General features: G+C 45.0%; 1 protein-coding gene across 10 annotated transcripts in view; it reads left to right on the top strand.

Moving 5' to 3' along the window:
- SAMD3 (sterile alpha motif domain containing 3) overlaps positions 1-21,169 on the top strand; it is a 117,715-nt gene that overhangs the window by 95,888 nt on the left and 658 nt on the right. For all 10 annotated transcript variants that reach the window (XM_006118591.4, XM_075924150.1, XM_075924148.1 and 7 more), the window contains 4 exons: positions 1,318-1,485; positions 15,666-15,875; positions 16,242-16,413; positions 19,407-19,489. In XM_006118591.4, coding sequence (XP_006118653.2) covers positions 1,318-1,485; positions 15,666-15,875; positions 16,242-16,413; positions 19,407-19,489 — 633 coding nt within the window. The remainder of the gene's footprint in view (positions 1-1,317; positions 1,486-15,665; positions 15,876-16,241; positions 16,414-19,406; positions 19,490-21,169) is intronic.

The raw sequence follows: 21,169 nt of genomic DNA, 5'->3' as shown, positions 1-21,169 counted from the left end.
CTCTTTAGCCTCTCTTCATATGGGACCTGTTTCCAACCCCTGATCATTGTAGTTGCCCTCCCCTCTCCCAGCCTCTCTCTTCCCCTCTCCCACTTCCTTTTCCCAGTCTCCCCCAGTTTTGTTCAATAAAGACAGATTCCATTTTTGAACACATTTGTCCTTTATTTTGTACATCAATAAGAAGGGGGGCTAGGGAAGGGTAAGTGGAAGGAGGTGAGGGAGGAATGGGGTACGCGCCCCCGATGGGGAGGACTGGGCTGGCTCTGCGGGCTTTTGGGGTGGAACCTTTCCTGCAGCCCCCCGATTGCCCCCTCTCCCCAGATGGCAGCCTGCGGCAAGTGCAGCCGGTCTGATGGCCGAGTGCTGTGATGTGCCCAGTGTGGGTACTCCGGGCACTCCAAGCCAGGACTGCTTTGCAAGCAGGGCACCCCTGAGAACTGTCTGTCCGGGGTGGGGGTCGGGACCCTTTAAGCGCAGCCCTCGGCTAGCCTGAGACAGCATCTCCACACTCTAAGTCCTCCTCTGATGCCCTGCCGGCACTGCTTCCGGCCATCCTTAAGCCTGGTTCAGGGTCCACTTCATGTGGACATGCTAGTTCGAATTAGCAAAACGCTAATTCGAACTAGTTTTTTAGTCTAGATCCATTAGTTCGAATTAGCTTAGTTAATTCGAACTAAGTTAGTTTGAATTAACGTTGTAGTGTAGACATACCCTCATTAATTCTTAAGGAAGTGCTTGTAAATTAAAAGAGCCTCAATAAAATATGTCTGCTCCAAAATTTATCTTGACTATACCAAATGAAAAACAAGGTGTTTTCTCCACATTTTGGTATGCTTCAAATGTGAAGTTTTATGTTACCATCTCCAACAAGCTGGTACACCACAGACATTTCCAGGGGAACAGGTTGGGGCAGTGGGTTTGGGATTAAATGCAAGAAAACAACAAAGAGCTTCAAATAGTACATTTCATCTTTTAATTGTCCATTTTCTCTCTTTTGATGCTGGTTCATATAAAGCTACAAAATACTAATTTGATGGCAATTGGTGATAGTAGGAGGCAGATTTGACTGAGTGGCATTGAAATTGCAGTTTGCCTGTTTTGGGGCTCATGCTGCAATTGCCTGCTTTTCTTTGGGACAGCCATTGCATATTGGGTTGAGGTGCCTAAGTATATAAACTGTAGAAACTTGCTAAAAAATTATACCTACCAGTCCTTGTCAGTTTTCCTTTTGTCTAGAAATAGTAGATAATGACCTGCTTTAAGAGAGTGGAGCAAACTCCTGATGGATTCTAATGATGGTGGGTTTTTTTTATGCAGTTGCTATGGAAACGAGCCCTTAAAGATCGCTTCAAATATGTACGGAGACCAATTGAAGATGATGAGCAGGTTATGAGGAACAAATGCAAGTTTGGTCACCGGCGAGGACAGACAAAGAAATCTGCTTCTGAAAAAGAATGTGATGAAATCCAAACGGTGCAGATAAAAGTAAGCCTTTTGGTTCCTGTTAGAAGGGAAAGTTTATTCATAAATCATGTAAATAACTATGTACCCTTCCTGCGAATGTCTTTGGGTGCCAGTGAATCAGCAAGCCACCCCCTGCAGCACGGGGTGACATAGAGTAACTTCTCTCCACAGTGCCCTTCATGCAGGGCTAGCGCCATTGTCCAATGGAGAAGCAGCTGAGAATCTCAATCATGAGGCCCTTTCCTTTCTGGGGACTCCAGTGCTGACCCTGGCACTTAACCTGATTGGCCCTTCCATTCAGAGGAGCCCAAAGTGTTGGTTCTTTGGTGCCTTGCACTTTTTGTAGTTATTTGCACTAGGGCAAAGTGGATCTGAAATGCGTCTGTGCATTTTAAATGCAGTGTTATGTAAATGGGGTGGCCAGACTGACTGCATCTCATGAGCCACATGTGGCTCTTTCACAGTTCAAGTGCAGATCACGAAGCCTCCCACGCCCCACCGTTTTCTGCATATGAGATGGGTGGGGGCTAAGGGCTTCTACCTTGTGGCAGAGAGACAACTGGTGCCTGCTGAGAGGGGGTAGGGCACAGCTTAAAGGTTTGCCTCCACCCAACCGCTTGAGTCATGCCTCTCCGCATATCCAGCGTCTCCCATCCCCTTTGCCCTCAGAAGCCCCTCTCTGCAGCTCCCGGGTACTGGCTCCTTCTAGAGAGGCAGCAACAGAGAGCTGGGAGCTGCAGAGAGGGCCTAATGCAGTGGCTCTCCCTGCAGCTCCCAGCTGTTCACTGTTGCCTTTTCCCACAGTGACAGTTCCTAGCTTACTGGCTGCAGCAACTGCAGTACAGGAAGGGGGCTCTGTGGCACCACATAAATGGGGGTGACTCCCATATGCTCCGTGTTAGATTCCAGCTTCTAGGTGCTTAAGCCCTATGGGGTATGCCTGCTGGGTCTTGAGCAGGGCCAAAGCCCTGACAGGCACCTCCTGCAAAGGTTAAGTCTCAAACACCCCCTCCCGGCACGGCTGAAGTTCCTAGCCCTGGCAGGCTCCTCCCATGGGGCAGAAGCCCTGCAACCTGGCAGGCACACCTTGGCTCTCAAACTTTTCAAGATTCTCGGATGCAGTTCAGATGCTCAGTAAGAATGGTCATCCCGGGTATATGAAAATCTCCCACTTTGTTAGTGCTGATCACCTACTTTGCATGCACTTAGTGCAGTCACTTACATCCAACTCAAAGTGAGGCGCAACAGAGACTAAGGCCCAGGGGCTACAATTTTTCAGTTACCTGGTCCAGTCACAGCTGAGCCCTCTATCTCTAAATAAGCATATGTGAGCAGAGAGTTGGTGCCCTCTTCTCTTCACACCGTATTCCATCTGTGGTATGTTAAAATTAGTCTGTGTGCCAATATATAGGATACATACGATGCTTGTGAATGTACATATGCAGGGGCTGTGTCTTTCTGAACTGAATTCTCTATTTATAGAAGAAACTATTACTGTCAGGTAAGTGACATAAAGTGTGATAATATTGATGTATACACTGTCATAAATGCATTAAGTGTTCTGTTATGCTTTGCCAACACTAATACCTCTCATATGAATGCTGCTATTAAAAAGTACAGTTAAACTTTAAACCACTGAGTTACATCAGTATATAGAAAAAGACACACACACAGTCCAATGTTTGGCCTCCAGCTTGATCTGTATGTTTCCGCCTTTGCATCTGTTTATGAAGTGTAGGTATTTCATTGAAGGAGAAAAAGGGTAATTCTTTTAAAACTGTTTCTATGTAAATTGTATTCTGGGATTTGTGAATTACTGACATATTTAATCTAGAAATACATCTTGGTTTTGGAACATCCTAAAATCTGTTCATCCCCATTTTTGAGCTATGCTTGCAGGAATAAATACATCCCTCCATCTGCTTGTCCCAGTTGAAAGTTTTTGTACTTTCAAAAAACAGAAGAAGATAAAATAAAAGACTCTTATGTCTTCTATGGTTAGTCTTGGGCACTACGTCGAGGAGAAGATGCAGACTGCCCTTTCCCTGCATTCATGCAAAAGGCAACCTTAACTTTTCTGCTGGTGCTTGAAGAGTGCAAATACAGTTCTTCTCAAAGTACTAGCCAGTCCACAAGGGCTCTCTCTCTGGTTAGATCATAGCCTCATATCTACTCTGCCAGCAGAGGAATATGGGAGTGCATACTACACCTTTCCTATAGGAGGAAATTGGCTTTCTCAGTCCCACTGTTTCTGCCTCTGCTGCCTACGTGTTTGGTCACTCCCTATACTACAATGCTCAAAACCCATTATTTAGCTTCTGTTGTTGAGTTTATGAGGAAGGAAAAAGGAACTCTTAACATGAGAGAGCCTTAATGTTATGAACGTTGGCAGCTGGCAATTTTTTTGCTGCTGTGTGATGCCTTCCTCCCTGTGGAATTAGGGGGTTGGAATGTTTAGGTCTCCTTCAGGGCAACTCTCATTTTAATTATCTCATTTCTTCCTTTGCTTACATGCCAGGGACATTTTAAATGCAAAACCTACCGTTGGTGCACAGATTGAGAAATCATGCTAACAAAATTAAGAAATCATATCTTACTTTACCTTTTATTTGGTTTCTAGGTATTAATGTATCTGGCTTAGCTCCCAGAACGCTATGATTTAGACATTACAAACACACACTTTAACAAGATATTTATTGGCATCCTTTTTGGCAAGAGCTTTGTGTATATTTATTTATTAGAACACAAAGAAAGGCACCCAAAGGAAAGGAACCAAAGTTCCCTGTAAGCTACACAGCCATCTAATAAGTTTCATGCTGGGGTTCAGGGTTGCCATGCACAGAGCTGCCAGCAGTGGCAGCTCCCAGCTGGGGCCGGAGGAGCGTGCCTCTCCCCCAGCTGCAGCAGGGCCAGGAGGGAGCTGCTGCACAAGGGAGAGGCACACTTGTTTGGCCCCCAGCAGTAGAGCTGGATTAAGAAAGAGGCTTTAGGGGCTGCAGCCCAGGGGCCCTATTTAGCTTGGGGTCCTTGAATGCAGCTTACAGTGGGTCCAGAAGCTATACATCCACTGTGGCTCTGCAGTTTAAATGTTATAAAGGTCGGCTCCCTCCCCCCCACTTGAAGCCTCTGTATCAGAGGTGGCAAGAGGGAAGGTAATGCGAGTAGTCAACTCAACTAACTGATAAGCCTAGGCTAGGTTGACTACTCACTTACATCCCTGTCCCAGACCCTGCACACCCTAACCCAGAGTCTTTTCCCTGAGCCTGTTCTACCACCCGAGTTCCCTCCTAGACCCCATATGCCAACCCAGAGCCCTCTCCTGCACCTTAACTCCCATCCAGACCCTGCACCCCCACCCCAACCTCCTGCCCTGAGCCCACTCCTGCAGTCCAAACCTTTGCCCCAGCCTGGAGTTCTCTCCTACACCCTAAGGGTGTGTCTAAACTACACCCCTCTGCCAACAGAGGGATGTAGATTAGCCACATCGCTACTGCAAATGAAGCAGGGACTTAAATATCCCGCGCTTCATTTGAAAAGAAATGGCTGCCACGGCACTTTGCTGGCAAAAAGAGGCAGACTAGATGGGGATTGGTCGACAAGGAAAGCCTTTTCCGACCGATCCCTTATACCTCGTGCAACCCGTCTAGTCTGCTGCTTTTTGCCGGCAAAGTGCCGCGGCAGCCATTTCTTTTCAAATGAAGCGCGGGATATTTAAATCCCCGCTTAATTTGCAATAGCGATGTGCCTAAGCTACATCCCTCTGTCGGCAGAGGGGTGTAGTTTAGACACACCCTCTACGTCTCATCCACAGCCCCACCACAGAGCCCACACTGCCAGCCAGAGCCCTCATCCTCCCTAACCTTGAGCCCTTTCCCACATTCCAAATCCTTCAGCCTCATTCCCGCCACAGATTGCCCATGTGCAGAATGAAGCTGGGTTTGGGCCAGGATAGGAATGTCCCCGCCATGGCAGGTCTAGGCTACAGCATAGCTGGGACTGGGAGAGGGGTCTGGGTTACCCTGGTAGATGTGGACCATACCAGCCACAGATGGGTTTTCACTGGCTATGACTGGTCTGGCCTGTGGCAGAGTTAGGGCTGGGGTTACGGGTGCTCTTGCCATGACAGGTCCAGATCATAGTAGAATTGGGGTTGGGTGCCCTGGCTGCAGTGGTCACCCTCTGCCTGAACTGTGACAGTTTGGAGACCAGGCTAGATTGTGGCTGCCACCGAAGGTTCCCAGGTGGATTCCCTGAGCTATTGTGTGGTGCTAAATAGGCTGCTTTGTAGCCACACAACTTGCAAGGGGCCTGGGGTTATGACCCCCAGAGGGGATGGGGAGAAGGTAGTGATGACTGGAACACTGCTCTGGGCCAAGGAGTCAAAGTGGGGGTTTGGGGCTGTTGAGGGAAAGTTGGACTAGAATGTGTCCTCTTTTGGACCTGTGCCCATGTCTGGGTTGGTTTTTCCGTCTTGTGGGAGGGAAAGTCTTCCCAAATATGTGCTACATATATTGCTGCTGTTGGCCACCATAGTGGCTCCTCTGCACCCCCAGGACCATATGATAGCTCTAAAGTCCTTGGAGAAGTGCATTGTCTGACAAAAAGGACTCTACCATTGAATGGCAGATCCTCTTGTACATTGGGAGTAATGCCTGAATTCTGCAGCCAGCATGGTCATTTCATTGGTACCCCCTCAGGCCACCACCGGCCAAAGTATCTGCAATATCTGGTGCAGACTGTGAAAAAGTCTTGCCCTTCTCACCGTCTTCAGTAATAAATGCCCCAGATTCCTCCCTCGAGATTTCAGGCAGATGTTCTGTGAACTTAGACATAGCTGCCAAGTTCACAAAATCATATTTGGTAGCGTGGAAGAGGAGGTGTAAATCTTCCTACACATCAAGTCCATCTGTTTAGATCTAGTTACGACCAGGCAGTTCAGAGTCAGACCTGAGTAAAAACCTTCAAATCCTTAGACTGGTATGAAGTAGCATTTTTCCAGGCATTTGGTGGTAGGTAGTATAGAAGTCAGCATGCTCCAGAGGGCTCAAGAAGCACGTTGTTAATTGGATAGTGACTCACCCAGGAATAGATGACTGCAGGGTATCCAGAAACTTATGAGTATTCTTCTGCAGGAATTCTGCCTGAATACCCAGGGAAGTGAAAGGTCCTGATATGTCTTGAAATCCTTCCTCCAGTATTGAAGAATAGGATGAGCCAGGTACCACAGAATCTGGTGATGAGGACAAAGCAGCTAACTGTGCCAGATCATGCTCCTGGGCTGATGTGCCTAGACAGGATAAGTCTAGAGGCTCTGCAAGGAGAAGGTTCACCAATGCATGGGCTTGCACTAGATTGATGATCACTGCCACATGCCTGCTTGGTGATCTCCGCTTGGAGCAAGATGAGACTTTGGATTTTTCAGAGGCCTCTGTGGAAGGTGTTGGTGGCCACTATGCCTGAGAAAATTCTGCACCACTCCATGCATGCAGCATTCATATTACCCACAGATTTCTTTGCTTCTCTGCATAAAAAGGACTTTCTGACAGGGAAGCAAAGGAAACCTGCAAGAGTGGTCATGTACCCTTCTCCATCAGCACATTGTTGCAGGTCCTTGGAAAAGCTGGCAGAGAGGTAAGTAACCATGTAGGAGGAGAGCAGAGTCTGGGTCGCCCCTGCTGGTGGCTCCTACCCTGCACATCATTCAATTGCTAGTCCCAGCTGGGCTGGAGGAGGACTGGACTTCCTCTTCCCTGCAAGGAGTGGCTGGGGGCAGTGACTGACCAGCTCCCAGAAACTGCGATTGCTGCAGGAATCCCTGCACTCCTTCCTGTTTCCTGCTTCTCTATTCACTGAACCCTGTGCACCCGGACCTCCTCATACCCAGATCCCTTGCTGAGTCTCAGCCTCCTCACTAGCACCTTAACCTCCCACACTGCCTAGCCTCACCCCCTGCATCTGGAGCCTCCCTGCATTTACATGTTCCTGCTGCACTCCACCTCCTTGCATGTAGCCCCCCATCCCTGTGCCCAGACCATCCCCCGCTGAGCCCTCTCTGCTTGAACCCCCACCCTAAGACACCCCATTTCTGCCCCTAGAACCCCCACGTCGCTGAGCCCCAACCAGCTGCACCTTGATCTGTAACTCATCAAGCGCCAATTCCCCAGCATCCAGAGCCCCATCCACCCACACTTCCCTGCTCAGCTCCATCCTCCCACAGCCAGACTCCCTCCCCCTTCACTGAGCTGCAACCACCTTCACCTAGAGTCCCATTGCCCCAGCACCACGAAACCTCCAACAAGCCCTTGTCCATGCAGATACCTTCCCCCACAGAACCCCCCCATCCCACATCTGGATCCACACCTGGATCCTACTGGGCCTGTCCATAACTATGCGGAGGGGAAAGGCCACGGGGTGTGTCTGGAGCAGGCCCAGTCCTTGCACCGTGTCAGGGTCATATACAGCCTCACTTCTAAGTCTGTGCCTGAGGAGGAGGGGCTGCAGGTTGATTTCTCGCCACTGTGTAGCCAGCGTCCTGTTTTCTCCACTGCCATGCTGGAGTCTCCACGTTTATTGACAAATAACATTTGCAGAAATTTAAAGTAATGGGGCCTGAGCGCCAGGCCTGGTGCCCACAGTGCTACGTGCATGCACAGCCCTTTGCCCCCACTGTGGGTCAGGTGATGGACAATGGAAGGAGGAAGATCCTGATGTGGATACCAAGGAGTCCTGGGCTTCAGGTGATAAAAGATGGAACCAGGCCTGCAGCTGCAAACAGCCAGTTTGATTCAACCATGGTGCAAAATGAAGAGAGGACAGGTGCTCACAGTAGAAATAGTAATGTATGGCACCAGGTATGTCTCTGCTGGTTCCAGTGCTGGAAGTGGGGTTGACAGAGGTACAGCAGTAACTTCACTAGAGGGCAGTGAGTACCACCACAGTAACGTGAGAGCCGCAGAGGGCAGGGCTGCCAACGTTGGTCCCGGTCATGAGGCGACTTGTGCTGAGCCCAGCCCCACTTTCACTGAGAGACTCAGCTGCTTACCCAGCTGGAGGGGCCATAAATGATTCAGCCCTGGCAAAGTCCTGGACTCTGGGAGAGGTTGGGACAAAAAGGCAGAGGAGGATCGTCCCTACCTGATACACAAATGGTGTGGAAACAGCTAGTGCTGGCGTTGCCCTTGTCAGTACTAAACCCAGTAGACACCCTGGGCTACTACTGGAGTCAACTGTATGTCTCTGCCCTCCCTCCGTGGTGCCATGGAATGGTTGATGGTACTCCTACACCTACATGGAGTGCATGGCTGCTTCTATTTAAAAGAAAATTTTGTCCTTTTTATGCTGGTGAGTCAAACCATGTTAAAGACTTGACTGCAACATAATTTAAACTATGTGTAAGCTTAGTTTCTTGGAAAAAAGTTTACATGCCACTGCAGGCTGGGACTGTAAAGTCTTACACACATGTATACATAGGGATTATTTCTTTCCCCACTGAATGACAGTCACCTTTGTGTTGAAACAGCTTTTTGTTTATTGTTACAATCATCTTCTGAGAAACTAAAAGGGAAAGGGGAAAAGAAGTCTGGGGGTACGTCTAGACTACCGGGTTTTGTTGACAGAAGTTTTGTCGACAGTATCTGTCGACAAAACTTCTGTCGACAAAGAGCGTCCAGACACATTGAGTTCTGTCGACAAAGCAAGCTGCTTTGTCGACAGAACCCTGTAGTCTAGACGCAACCCTACAGGCAATAACACCTTCTGTCGACAGAACTCTGTCGACAGAAGGTGTTATGCCTCGTAAAATTTTGACAAAACTGCTGAGTTCTGTCGACGTTATGTTGACAAAACTGCTGAGTTCTGTCGACGTTATGTCGACAAAACTCAGCGGTAGTGTAGATGCTGGTATAGTTTTGTCGACAAAAGTCCACTTTTGTCGACAAAACTCAGTAGTCTAGACACACCCTAAGTATAGCTCTTTGAAGAAAAGATCTTAAATATTCAAGCATGTAGATGAGACTGAGTGCTGATTAATAGCTCATAGACAGCTTTTCATTTGTAAGAATGTATTTAGCAAATAAGCCTTTAAGAAAAAATGAGCTGATCAAATACACAAGTTCTGTAATAAGGAAGTTATGTATGGAATATTCCCTTAGAAGCACGGAGTTAAACACTATTTTTAATAAAGGAAAAAAAAGTGATGTTAGAAATTATTCATATAGCCTTGAACCAATGCCAGATTTCCTCATTCTATCAAAAATCTCAAATTTGGTATAAATAAAATTGCTTTAAAATACTTAATAAGCATAAATTAAACATCTATTTTTTCCTTTTTACTCTCGACCAGTTTGGCTATGAAAGTAACTATTCATCCACAATCACACTATAGTTATGATTCTATTCTAATGATTCTATCAGTCTATTCTTTTCTAATAACTATCAGTCATAAAACTAATATAGCAGTAAAGTTTCAAGGGTCTGCTCTTCTGATGACATATATGTTGCTCCCAATTAAATAACAATTGGAATTACAGGCATGTGGTGATGGTAGGATAGATCATTTCATTATCGACTAATAATCTATAGTGCTCTCGAGTTAAACCCACAGAAGGAAGGAAATTTAATGCTTTGGCAAACCAATGCATTTTACTGCCAGAGCATAGGGTAGAAGGATTCTCACAGCCATGTGAGTCAAGGGCCTAAGTAGGAGTCTAAAGCTTGTTATGAATTAGGTATTTCCTTGCAGTAGCTAGGGAAAGAGCTACTGATATTACCTACGTAACTCTCTCATCAAAATGCACATACCTGAAAAGGTTTGCTAAAACACCAAAGGTATTACTAATCTGGAGGCTGCCATTTTAATAATGACAGCAGGAAATGCAGTTGCTTGATGCCGATTGTTGCGAGAATCACATGTCCGATGATGCATACCCAAGGGGTGGGGGGGAAGGACAGAACCAGGTGGACCGCTTTAGCAAATAAAAGATATTTATTTATGACAGTGATGAATTTATAGTATTTATTCTAAGATTTTTAATAGACCATGTTAATAATGAATTTACAGTATTTATTATATTTATTCTACGATTTCTAGTTACACGTGTCAGAAATATGGAAAGGGCAAGGGGAATAGTTTCTATTCTAAAAATATCCAGCTACACCAATTAAATAACAGTGATAATTACAAACTCTATGTACTACCCAAAACAACTACAACACTAAGCTTATACAACAAAGAAAATCAAATCATACATACCAACTTACACAGCACACGGAACATTTCAAAGATATCGATTCGGTTGCGAAGGCCTTGGTTACGTCCGAGAGTTGGGGGAGGCGGCTGGTCGGTTGATCAGGCCGGCAGCGCTTTGGAATATACGGGAAGGCACATGCACGGTGGTACGTGTGTTGCGAAGACCTCCTCGAGTGAGCTGTGCGATGGGTATTTATCCCCAAATCTGCACATCGCTTTCCCACGCTTGCATATTAACATATATGGCCCAATGGTCACCAAGTGGGGGGTCTGTGTCCCAGGGGTTGGGCCGAAACTGTGCAGATTTCATGCGACCAGGTAAGCCCTGCAGTTCTCATACCAAGGTGACGGGTGGGAGAGTCTGAGGCTATTTTACCCTCTTAGCACCTTCCCTTTTTCTAAAGGCAATGGTATGCAGGAAGGGTGCGGCCGGTTTCTCCCAAGGAGTACTGCAGCCCACTATAGCAAAAGCAGCCTGGCCAAACTTTTATACTGGGGGGGCAGTTTTTTCTCTAACACCGATCAGGACAGGAAGACCAGGGTAGCAGCTCCCTCAAGACACAAGAGCGTTCTGCAGCTCTTTCCGAGTAAGTTAGGGCTTTGGGATGGTGTGTATAGCTAAATAATTTCTTACGTAAGCTAAAAAGAGAGAGTTCCTTAAAAAGAGCAATAAAACATTTCTATGCAGTTTTTTCTCTAATGCTTCTCACCCCTGAGTGGAAAGAATTTTGTTATATGCACCAGTGTGGAGGTGGTGTGTGACATATCGTCATATTGGTACACATAAGAAAATACATGTGGTGGGAAAGAGGCCAAGGGATTCTGAATGAGGGAGGAGGTTCAGGGCTGGGGCATAAGATTGGGATACAGGAGTATGAGGGCTCTAGCTGGGGATACGGTTTCTAGGGTGGGGCTGGTGTTGAGGGGTTCAGAGCTGGGACAGGGTTGGGGTGTAAGGGCTCTGGCTGGTGGTGCAGTCTCTGAGGTGGACCTAAAGATAAGGAGTTTGGGTGCAGGAGGCGACTTCCAAGCTTGGGGAGGGACTGGAAGTTGGGGTGCAGGAGGGGATACAGGCTCTGGGCCAGAAGTGCAGGTGTGGGCTTTGAGGCACAGGAGAGTGTTCAGCGTTGGGTAGGGCTCAAGATGGGGCAGAGGTTGGGGCTTGGCCATGCGTGGGTGGCTCCCTGTTGGGGACAGCAAGGAGGTGCTCCCCCTGCCAGCTGGAAGGAGCCCCTCCCGACTCATCCCAGCAGTTTCAGGGCTTGGGGAGAGTGATCTCTCCCTGCTGCAGCCTTGAGCCTTTGCGCAGGATGTAGGCTATGTCTAGACTGCAACGCTTATCCGGGATACTGGAGGTATCCTGGAAAAGCACTGCTGCATCCAAGGAATGTGTCCGCTTTGCTGAAAATTTTTTTGGAAAAGTGGATGTGTTTTTTCACCATCGCTATAAACCTCGTTTTACGAGGAAGAAGGGATGTCTTGAAAGAGCAGGTTTGTCCGAAATTTGGCACCGTGTAGATGGGCCAAATTTCGGAAAAGCCTCTTCTGAAAGAAAAGTGGAAAAAGATATGCAAGTTGCGGTTCGCAATTTGTGTATCTTTTTCCGACTTTTCTTTGTAGTGTAGATGTAGCCTCAGTGGGAAGAAGTGCAGCCATGCAGCTTTGTGGGAACTTGGCTCCTATGCCCCCATCAGTCTGACACTGCAGCTGCTTCTTGTTTATTTCACTCATGTGTATGTTAGAGATATGAACGAGTAACCAGGGGGAGGGAGGAGGGAGGAGGGATCCTGATTAATCGGTTAACTGGTTAAACCTAAGGTTTAACCAGTTAACTGATTAACCTGGATTTTACATCCCTAATTTATATAGATCATGTAGAGCATCGTGAAAGAAAAACATTTTCTTTAGGGATGAGGATTTCATGTTTTTATTTAGGTAAGCAATCTCCCTAAGTTCAGTAGTCTGAATGTTATTTTGTCCACTGTCACAGTTGCAAGTGGATCAGGTGTTTCAGCAATTACTTTTTATGTCATTGCAGTGTTCCTGGAAATGTGTGATGCCGAGTTCAGTTTGGCTAATAGAGTCAGTACCTAAAATGTGACTTATGTATGCATAGCCATCTGTGTAGCAGGATCTCTGGGGTTTGGCTGTGCTTGCCTTGATAGTTGTGAGTGAAGACGAAAATGGAGGGAAGGTCACACCCTAGTCCTAGTGCTTTTTTCCAAGCTTATCTATGGCCATCTCGTGCCACACTGACTCTGTTCTGTGTCTTATGTAGTGAGGCTGAAAGACTTATTGGCAAGGTGGGGGTGGGAACCCTAACTCTCTGGGGCCTCAGGCAGAAGGGCTAAGGATAGCTTCTCCCAGACAGCCTCAGCACCACCCAGCGTGCGCTGCGGGGCTCTGGTGGTGATTAATGGGCTCAGGGCTCCAGTTGCCACTGCTACCAGAATGTGAGGGCTTTGTCTGCAGGTATGGATTTTAGGCTGCAAAGACTCTTGATTGGGGCTGGGGATTAGGGGCTCGGGGTGCAGTTGGTGGCTCCAAATTTGGGGAGGGGCGCTGAGATGTATATTGGTGTTCTGGAATGGACACAGGCTCTGGGCCTGGGGATGAGGCCTTTGGGGTGCAAGATGGTGCTCAGGGTTGGGGAGTGGGACAGAAGGTTGAGGCTTGGGTGAGTGGGGCCCCCATCCTCTGGCTGTGGCAGCTTAGTGCTGGAGTTGGCAGGGAGAGGTACCTCTCACCATCCCTGGCAGCCTCAGGGTTTGGGGGGGAGAGATTTGTTCTTGCTCCAGCCCTGAGTCCCTGCATGGGGCTTAATGGGAAGCCACGCAGCTTAGAGGGCCCTTAGTCGTTGAGAGTATTTACTTCTCCAGAAATGAGCGATTGCCGCACAGTCTAGGTGGCTGAAAAATTCACATTGAAGGCAACAGTGCCATTTGGAGTGGGAGATGTCAGTCATGTATCCTCACTTCTTTTTAATTGGAGTTATAATACTGTCCTTTAATATCATGTAAAGGAAGCCTAGGATACATACCGTGAAAGTGAATGCATACATGTGTGCAGTGGGGAGGCTGTGCTTTTGTTAATCACTGTCCTTTGTGCCGTGGTCATGCTGAGGGGTAGGTGCTAAGTGCTTAATACACCAACGTGTGTGTATATGGCTGACAATCACTCCCTTCAACTGGACTGTAATTTTGTGATTATAAACAGATTACAGGGAAAAATGCTCTGAAGTATTTCAAACATGCGTTACCATTCTGAAGTGCTAAAATAGAGTTCCAACAGCAGCGTGCTTATTTGACATAACTTCAGTTGTCGCATTGCTTGAAAACTTTTGGATACTAACGATGATAAAGCTGGTTTTGTCATTGTCTGCAGCAGCCCAAACTGTAATTCCATAAACTGCAGCTGGATCACAAACTTTGAGCTTTATTTTCAATTCTCTTGCACCTCCTTTCATGTCTTCTTCCCTGTCCATCATCTTCTTACCCGTTTCCCAGTGCCGACCCCTCTTGTGGTAGAGGGGCTTCAAAAGGGAACCTGCTTCCTCTGACATGAGCTGTTTGTTCTTTGTAGCTGTAATATTACAAAACATGGAAGCAGAGTTGAGCCCTTGATAACTGCCATTGCATTCAACCTTGCTACCAGTTGATGAGGAAGTAAGATGGGACTGAAGAAAGGGGAAGGAGAGGATTATGGCAATTAAAACCCCAGTATGTTGTGTGCAAACCAAATATCTCAGAATTCAGAGAGCCACTAATAAAATAACATATGGTATTTTAAATCCACATTATGCCTCAGTTTCTGGCTACTGCAGCATTTAAGCTTATATTAATAACTGCAGTGCCATATTTTTGGAGAGAAGTATTGATAAAGTGGAACCTGATTAAGCTATTAATTTTTGTTTTGAGGGCTTTTTCCTTGAATACATTTCACCTTAAGATGATAGGATTACAAAGGTTTTTTGCCTGGAATATAGACTATAAGCATTTTGGGGTCTATTAGGATGACTATTGCTATAGGAATTGAAGTGGTTGTTGGCAGATAATGTATATAGTTCGAATCTCTGATCAACTCTTGAGGGTGGAAGGCAGCGAGTGAAAGTTTATATGAGTATTGGCCAGCTCTGAAAGCCTTGTCTACACTAGTATTTCCAGGGGGAAATTCCCATTGCTAGTGCTAATAGTTGGATTGATAGTATAAACTGGCCCCTGATGGTTTTCTAATTACATCTCTTAGATGACATTCTGGTGATGATGCGTGAGCCCTGTCTAAATCTCTTTCCGTCACTGTGTTCGCATCAGTGGGAGACCTAGTGGAAAATGCTAGTGTAAATGCAGTTTGAGGGGTAGTTTGACCAGTGGCTCTTTTATAAACATCCCAGGCTCATTTCAACAGACAGATTCACTGGTTTCCTTCAGTAGAAGCTAAAATGGTTCCAAGCTGCTGCATTTATTGTTTCTGATGGCAACTGCTCCTACTAATTATAGGCTTTATAAGTCAGTAGAGACTTCCTGATAATTTTTAGGAAAACTGTTATGTCTGCAACTACAGAATAAACAACTTTTCTAAAACACCAACAAGTAAATTATATAAATTGTGGTTGCCATTAAACTAGAAATGAAAGGAGAACCATGATCCTAAAGTTATAAATTAGACACGGTAAAAAAAGCAATAAAAAACTTAAGTTTGGTGGCAATGTGATTTCAGAAGGCTCATGGAGGGAGTAATTTTAGCTCAAGAAATTAGTCTGGATTTTCAAAATCCAGGTGGTTTGCAGAGGTAATAATTATCAAATTTCTGTTTGTAAACTCAATACATTTAATCTAGAGACTGAAAGACAATAAACCATGCCATTTTTACATGACAAATCATGTAGGTCCTACAACAGGTAAAAATATTTGTGGGCAGAGTAATTTCTCACCTTCTGTCATTGTATTGCTGACAGGAAGAGATTGTTTATCTTGAAGGACATGACACTGAGATGGATGAACATATTAATTGGTTTAAGCAAGAATATATGAAAACAGAGAGGAACTGGGAAGAAATTGATAAAAGAATGAACATGACATTAGAAATGCGAAGAAAGATGATCAGTAACAAGACACCTTTAAAAGAGATTCTCCGAGTGTTTCCCTTCTTAAGATGTCCTTATGAGGTAATACTGTGTGTGTCTTTAATAACAGTATTGCACGTTATGATCTAGATACGGGCAAGATGGCACATTTGGGACTGCTCTAGTACATGTGTTTAGTAAAGCATCCGTTAATACTCAGTTTTGCCACTAACCTACTAGTAAATGCATATTCCTGCCTTGGCACCACTTCAAAATATTCACTAATGAGTACTTTACACATGCCAGGAACTATACTATCACGTGGTATTTTAGATACATTTAACGAAACATTGAATATTCCTCCTCAGAAAGAAATTATTGCTAGTTTATTAGCCATCTTTAGTGTATGCACCCCACAGTTAATTCATTTATTTAAAATACTGAAATAAAATTTTCCTTTTCCTTCAGCTTTTTAGGGAATTCCAGCTTCTTACACAAATGGATGTTTATAAGAAAACAGTTGAAATTTTGGAGGTTTATTCAGAAAACATATTGACTTTGTACTCCTTGAGAAATAATCCAATTATTGTTATGCTGCGAGAAAATCTGAAACAGCACACAGAGGAAGACATTCTGAAATGTCAGTATAAACTGTCTATGTATTGTTTGTCTGTGATTTGTAGTACATAATTGTCCGGTCTTCTGTTGTTAGACTATCTTCTATTTATCTGTAGAAAACCCACTGTTTCAAACATCTATCTGGAACCAGTTAAAAGTACATGTGGTAAAGAGGAATTACTAAAGAGAATATAAACCTTTTAATGAGGAGAGGGATTATTTATTTTAAATGAGATTTTATTTCTGGGTCTAATAGGAAAAGAAAAAATTAACAATGGGTAAAGGAAGAAATTCTATAAAATAGCTATTGCTAACATGCAGGAAATGAAATATTTCAGATATAGATTTGTGCTTCTGTATCCTAGGGAATTGGATAATAACCTTAGCATACCATTGGCAAACTAGTAAACGTGGACAATTCTAGAGGCTCCACCTGGAAACCAAATGTGAGAACCTATTGTCTAAAAAGGAAATAAATGATCTTGGAAATTACTTTTCTTGAGGTTAAAGTCTGTTCATAGTGAAATATGGAAGGAAGAGTTACTTACTAATAACTAGTTCCAGTATATTGCCTCTGCAGATCCACATGCTTGTACGCAATTGTCATTCTTGAGGACAGATTAGTAAGATTGGCACATTTCAGATTGGAAAAAGAGATGATTCCAGGGGATATGACAGAGGTCTATAAAATTATAGTGGGTGTGGAGAAAGTAAACAAATAAGTAGGTGTTAACCAACTCCTTCTCATAACACAAAAACTAGGTGTCACCCAATGAAACCAATAGGCAGCAGGTGTAAAATGAAACGAAGTATTTATTCACATAAAGTAGAGTCAACCTGTGGAACTCTTTGCCAGAGCAGGTTGGGAAGGCCAAAACACTAACAGGGTTCAAAAAAGAATTAGATATATAGTCATGGAATATAGGTCCATCCATAACTATTAGCCAGGATGGGCAGGCCTGGTGTGTGGCCCTAGCCTCTGTTTGCCAGAAGCTGGGAATGAGTGACAGGGAATGGATCGCTTGACAGTTACCTGTTCTGTTCACTCCCAGGAGTCTGGGCTAGAAGAACCTTGGGTTTGACTCATTGTGGCTGTTCTTATGAGCCTTTTGAAAAGCCATAATCTTTGCAGCCATGTGAGAGTGTGCTTGTTCACCCAGAAGTGTTTGTATCTGTTGGTGTAAAAGAGAGCATGGTCGTGATTGCACTCAGTTCCTTTCCACTGCTTCCCAAAACCTCCATGTAGAACACTGAAGAGTATGAGGAGAATGGAAAGTGTGGTTCTGCAGAGGCAAACACTCCACTCATTCTTGGAAGTACCCTTCATTTCTTCCAAAACTGCAGCTCCCTTCTTACAGATGAAACAGCAACTCAAACGTGGAAGCAACGAAGGTCAAATTAAGGGTAATGTTCTGTGGTTGTGCAATACTCCTCAGTAGTAGCTTTGTAAAATCTTGTCTTTTAAAACTAAGCAATTGTGCTTGTATGACTGGTTGTTTCTTGTGATTTTCCAGTTTGAGTGCTCACTGTAGTAGGTCAAACCAAACCAATCACCCTGCAAAACCCCCAGGCGGAAGACATGTTTGAATGCACAGCCTAATTCATGAAAAGCCTTTTGATGGAGATAAGCTTATGGCAGGGATGGTAAACCTGTGGCCCGCAGCTTGCTTTGATCTGGCTTCCTCCCCCACAGCAGTGAGAGCCAGCACTGGTTCTCCAGCCATGCAGTCTCCCAGCCTCAACCCGTTCCTTCCCCCCACACCCATTCTGCGTGCTACCACCTGCTCAGACTGTGCAGCCTTGTGGAGCACCACACTGTCTACTAGCCCTGGGCAAGTAAATCCAGCCCTGGATGGGTAGACCTGACCCTTTCTCCTTCCTTGTGAGGCTGGAGCACGAGGGGAGTGCGGTGACAATTGATTGAGATACAGAAAAGAGAGACACAATCACAGGCCACAGCTGTGAGAGGTTTTTTTTTTGTGTGTGTGTGCTTCCGTAAGGCAATACAACACATAGGGGAATTCTCTTCAAAAGAAAACTGTCATCTCCAAAACTGGGAGAGTAATCAAGTGTTTGTAGACCAGGCCTAACAACTTAAGGGAGGAATTTTGAGTGGAGATGAAGAGCCACTTTCCCTTTTGTTTACAAAAAAAAATCCTTAAGTAGCATATATCTTAATGCCACACTTTCAGAAAATGCCAACAATTTGTGGTGAGAGAACTGAGCAGGAAAATATTATTTAGAATAGCTAAAATAGAGAATACAAAATATTTTTTAAAATGCACTGAAAGGAACAACCCCGACTTAGCAGTAAGATGGCCTAGATGATTTAAGGAGGGCTCTTCCTTCACTGACTTCCAGAAAGCATTTGAACTTCAACTATAATCTTAATTTGATCAAAAAGCAGCAACCTGGCATTCTTACTGGATGACATTTGAGATTCTTCCCAAGGTCACTGTCTGGAACTTAAGTATCAGAAAACTGTAGAAACCGGCACATTTGTGACACTGGGAAAAGCAAAACAAACAAAAAGGGAAACTGGCCTTTTAAGTGCTGGGCAGCTCCTCAGACAAGCTTGTGGCACTTACTTGGGGGTGGGGCAAACGGCAGCTAGGAGCAAACATTTAGGCTCTGCCCGCAGCTCCTGGTACTGCCAGCAGGCCAGGCCCCCTGGCTTCCACCTCCACCTTACCAGGCTGCATCCTGTCCCCGTTGCTCCCCTAGCACACCATATCCCTTCCCCCCCCAAGATCACCAGAATTTTTAGGTTACCGGCATGATAACACAGGTTTTACTGTACTTTGGCTTTATGTTGGCTACTTCAGATGGTGAAGTTTACTGTTCAAGGTATGCTGGAATAGTAATCAATAAAAGTAAGTGACATGGTATCAACTACCAATCTTATAATTCACCATTCTTACTTCATACATATCCATCTGCACTTCAAGGATGCTGATAATTAAATATTCAAAATATTTTTATTTTTAATTTAGCACAACTCTTTGCTTTTGACAGATATGAAAATGACTGCCACATGTTTACTTCTGCCAGATGTCTTTGGAGATGATTCCAGTCTGTTTGCTGCTGTGAATGAGGAGGTACAGAAATACAGCCACAGAGGCTAGTTGCACTTGCAAACAAAATTCTGCTCCATTCTCAGCCACATGTATTAAATTTATAATGTCCTTGTTTTAGAAGTACATGGGCCGTTCATTGTTGTCAGATATCTAAGGAAAGGCTACTGACTCCTGAAACAAATCACTGAGGGTACGGCTACACTTGCTCCCTAGTTTGAACTAGGGATACAAATATAGGCGACTGAAATTGCTAATGAAGCGGGAATTTAAATATCCCACACATCATTAGCATGATCTGTGAAGCGTTACGCCTCAAAAAATGAGGAGTAATGTTAGTTCGAATCGAACCAAGGGGTTTGGTTCGAACGTATCCTGGCACGCACTTTCACTTTCAAAACAACTGTTGAGCAGAGTAACGCGCCGGTGAGATCATGCTAATGAAGCCCAGGATCTTTAAATCACCGCTTCATTAGCAATTTCGGTCGCCTACATTTGCATCCCTAGTCTCAACTAGGGAGCAAGTGTAGACGTAGCCCCAAGGCTTTGTCTACACTGCAGGGTTTTTGCGCAAGAAGCTTTTTGCGGAAGAGATCTTCCACAAAAACTTCTTGTACAAAAGTGCATCCAGCCTCAAAAGCGATGTGCTTTTGTGCAAGAGAACGGCCACACTGTATGGATTCTCTTGCGCAAGAAAGCTCTGATTGCCATTAAAAGAATGGCCCTTTTTGTGCAAGAAACCCCCTGCACAACAGCCACACATGCCTTTTTGCACAAGAGCTGTAGTGCAAAAAGGAGTTATTCCTAGTGGGGAGAGGAGTAACTCTAGTGGCAAAAGCCCTCTGTCCTGTTGATATACTGTTTTGGGGTTTTTTTTGCACAAAAACGTGCTTGAGGTGTAGACACTCCGCCATTTTTGCACAAAAACCTTGTAGAGTAGACATAGCCTTAGGGTGCGTCTAGACTGGCAAGATTTTGCGCAAAAGGGGCCGCTTTTACGCAAAAACTTGCCAGCTGTCTACACTGGCCGCTTGAATTTGCACAAGAGCACTGATGTTCTAATGTAAGAATTCAGTGCTTCTTGCGCAAATACTTTGATGCTCCTGCTCAGGGATAAGCCCTCTTGCGCAAGAGGGCCAGTGTAGACAGGCACCTTAATTTTTTGCGCAAGAAAGCCTGATGGCTAAAATGGTCATTGGAGCTTTCTTGCGCAAAAGTGCGTCTATTCTGGGCACGGATGCTTTTGCGCAAAAGCATCCGTGCCAGTCTAGACGCTTTTTTGCGGAAATACTTTTAATGGAAAAACTTTTCTGTTAAAAGTATTTCCGCAAAATCATGCCAGTCTAGACACAGCCTTTGGAGTATATCTACATGGCAGGCAGTCATTTTGAAATAAAGTCGAAATACTGTCAGGCTGGAGGACTTCTTACTCTGACACCTGTAACCTTCATTGTACGAGGAGAAAGGGAAGTCGGAGGCAGAGGGCTCTATTTCGAAATAAGCTATGCAATTGACGTAGCTCAATTTGCATAGCTTATTTCTAGTTAAGCACTACTGCACCCGTAAGCCCAGATCCTTAAAGTGTTTAGGCATTTAACTCCCACTGATTCCAATGGGAGTTAAGTTCTTGTTGGATCTGGCTCTCAGCCTCAGTGTTTGTCTGTTAACAGTGGCATTTATGCCATTCTAAGCTCTCAAATAACT

This window comes from Pelodiscus sinensis, chromosome 3, assembly GCF_049634645.1.
Source record: "Pelodiscus sinensis isolate JC-2024 chromosome 3, ASM4963464v1, whole genome shotgun sequence".
NCBI lineage: Eukaryota > Metazoa > Chordata > Testudines > Trionychidae > Pelodiscus > Pelodiscus sinensis.
Note: the sequence above shows the minus strand (reverse complement) of the source record. Positions and strands in the feature narration are given on the sequence as shown.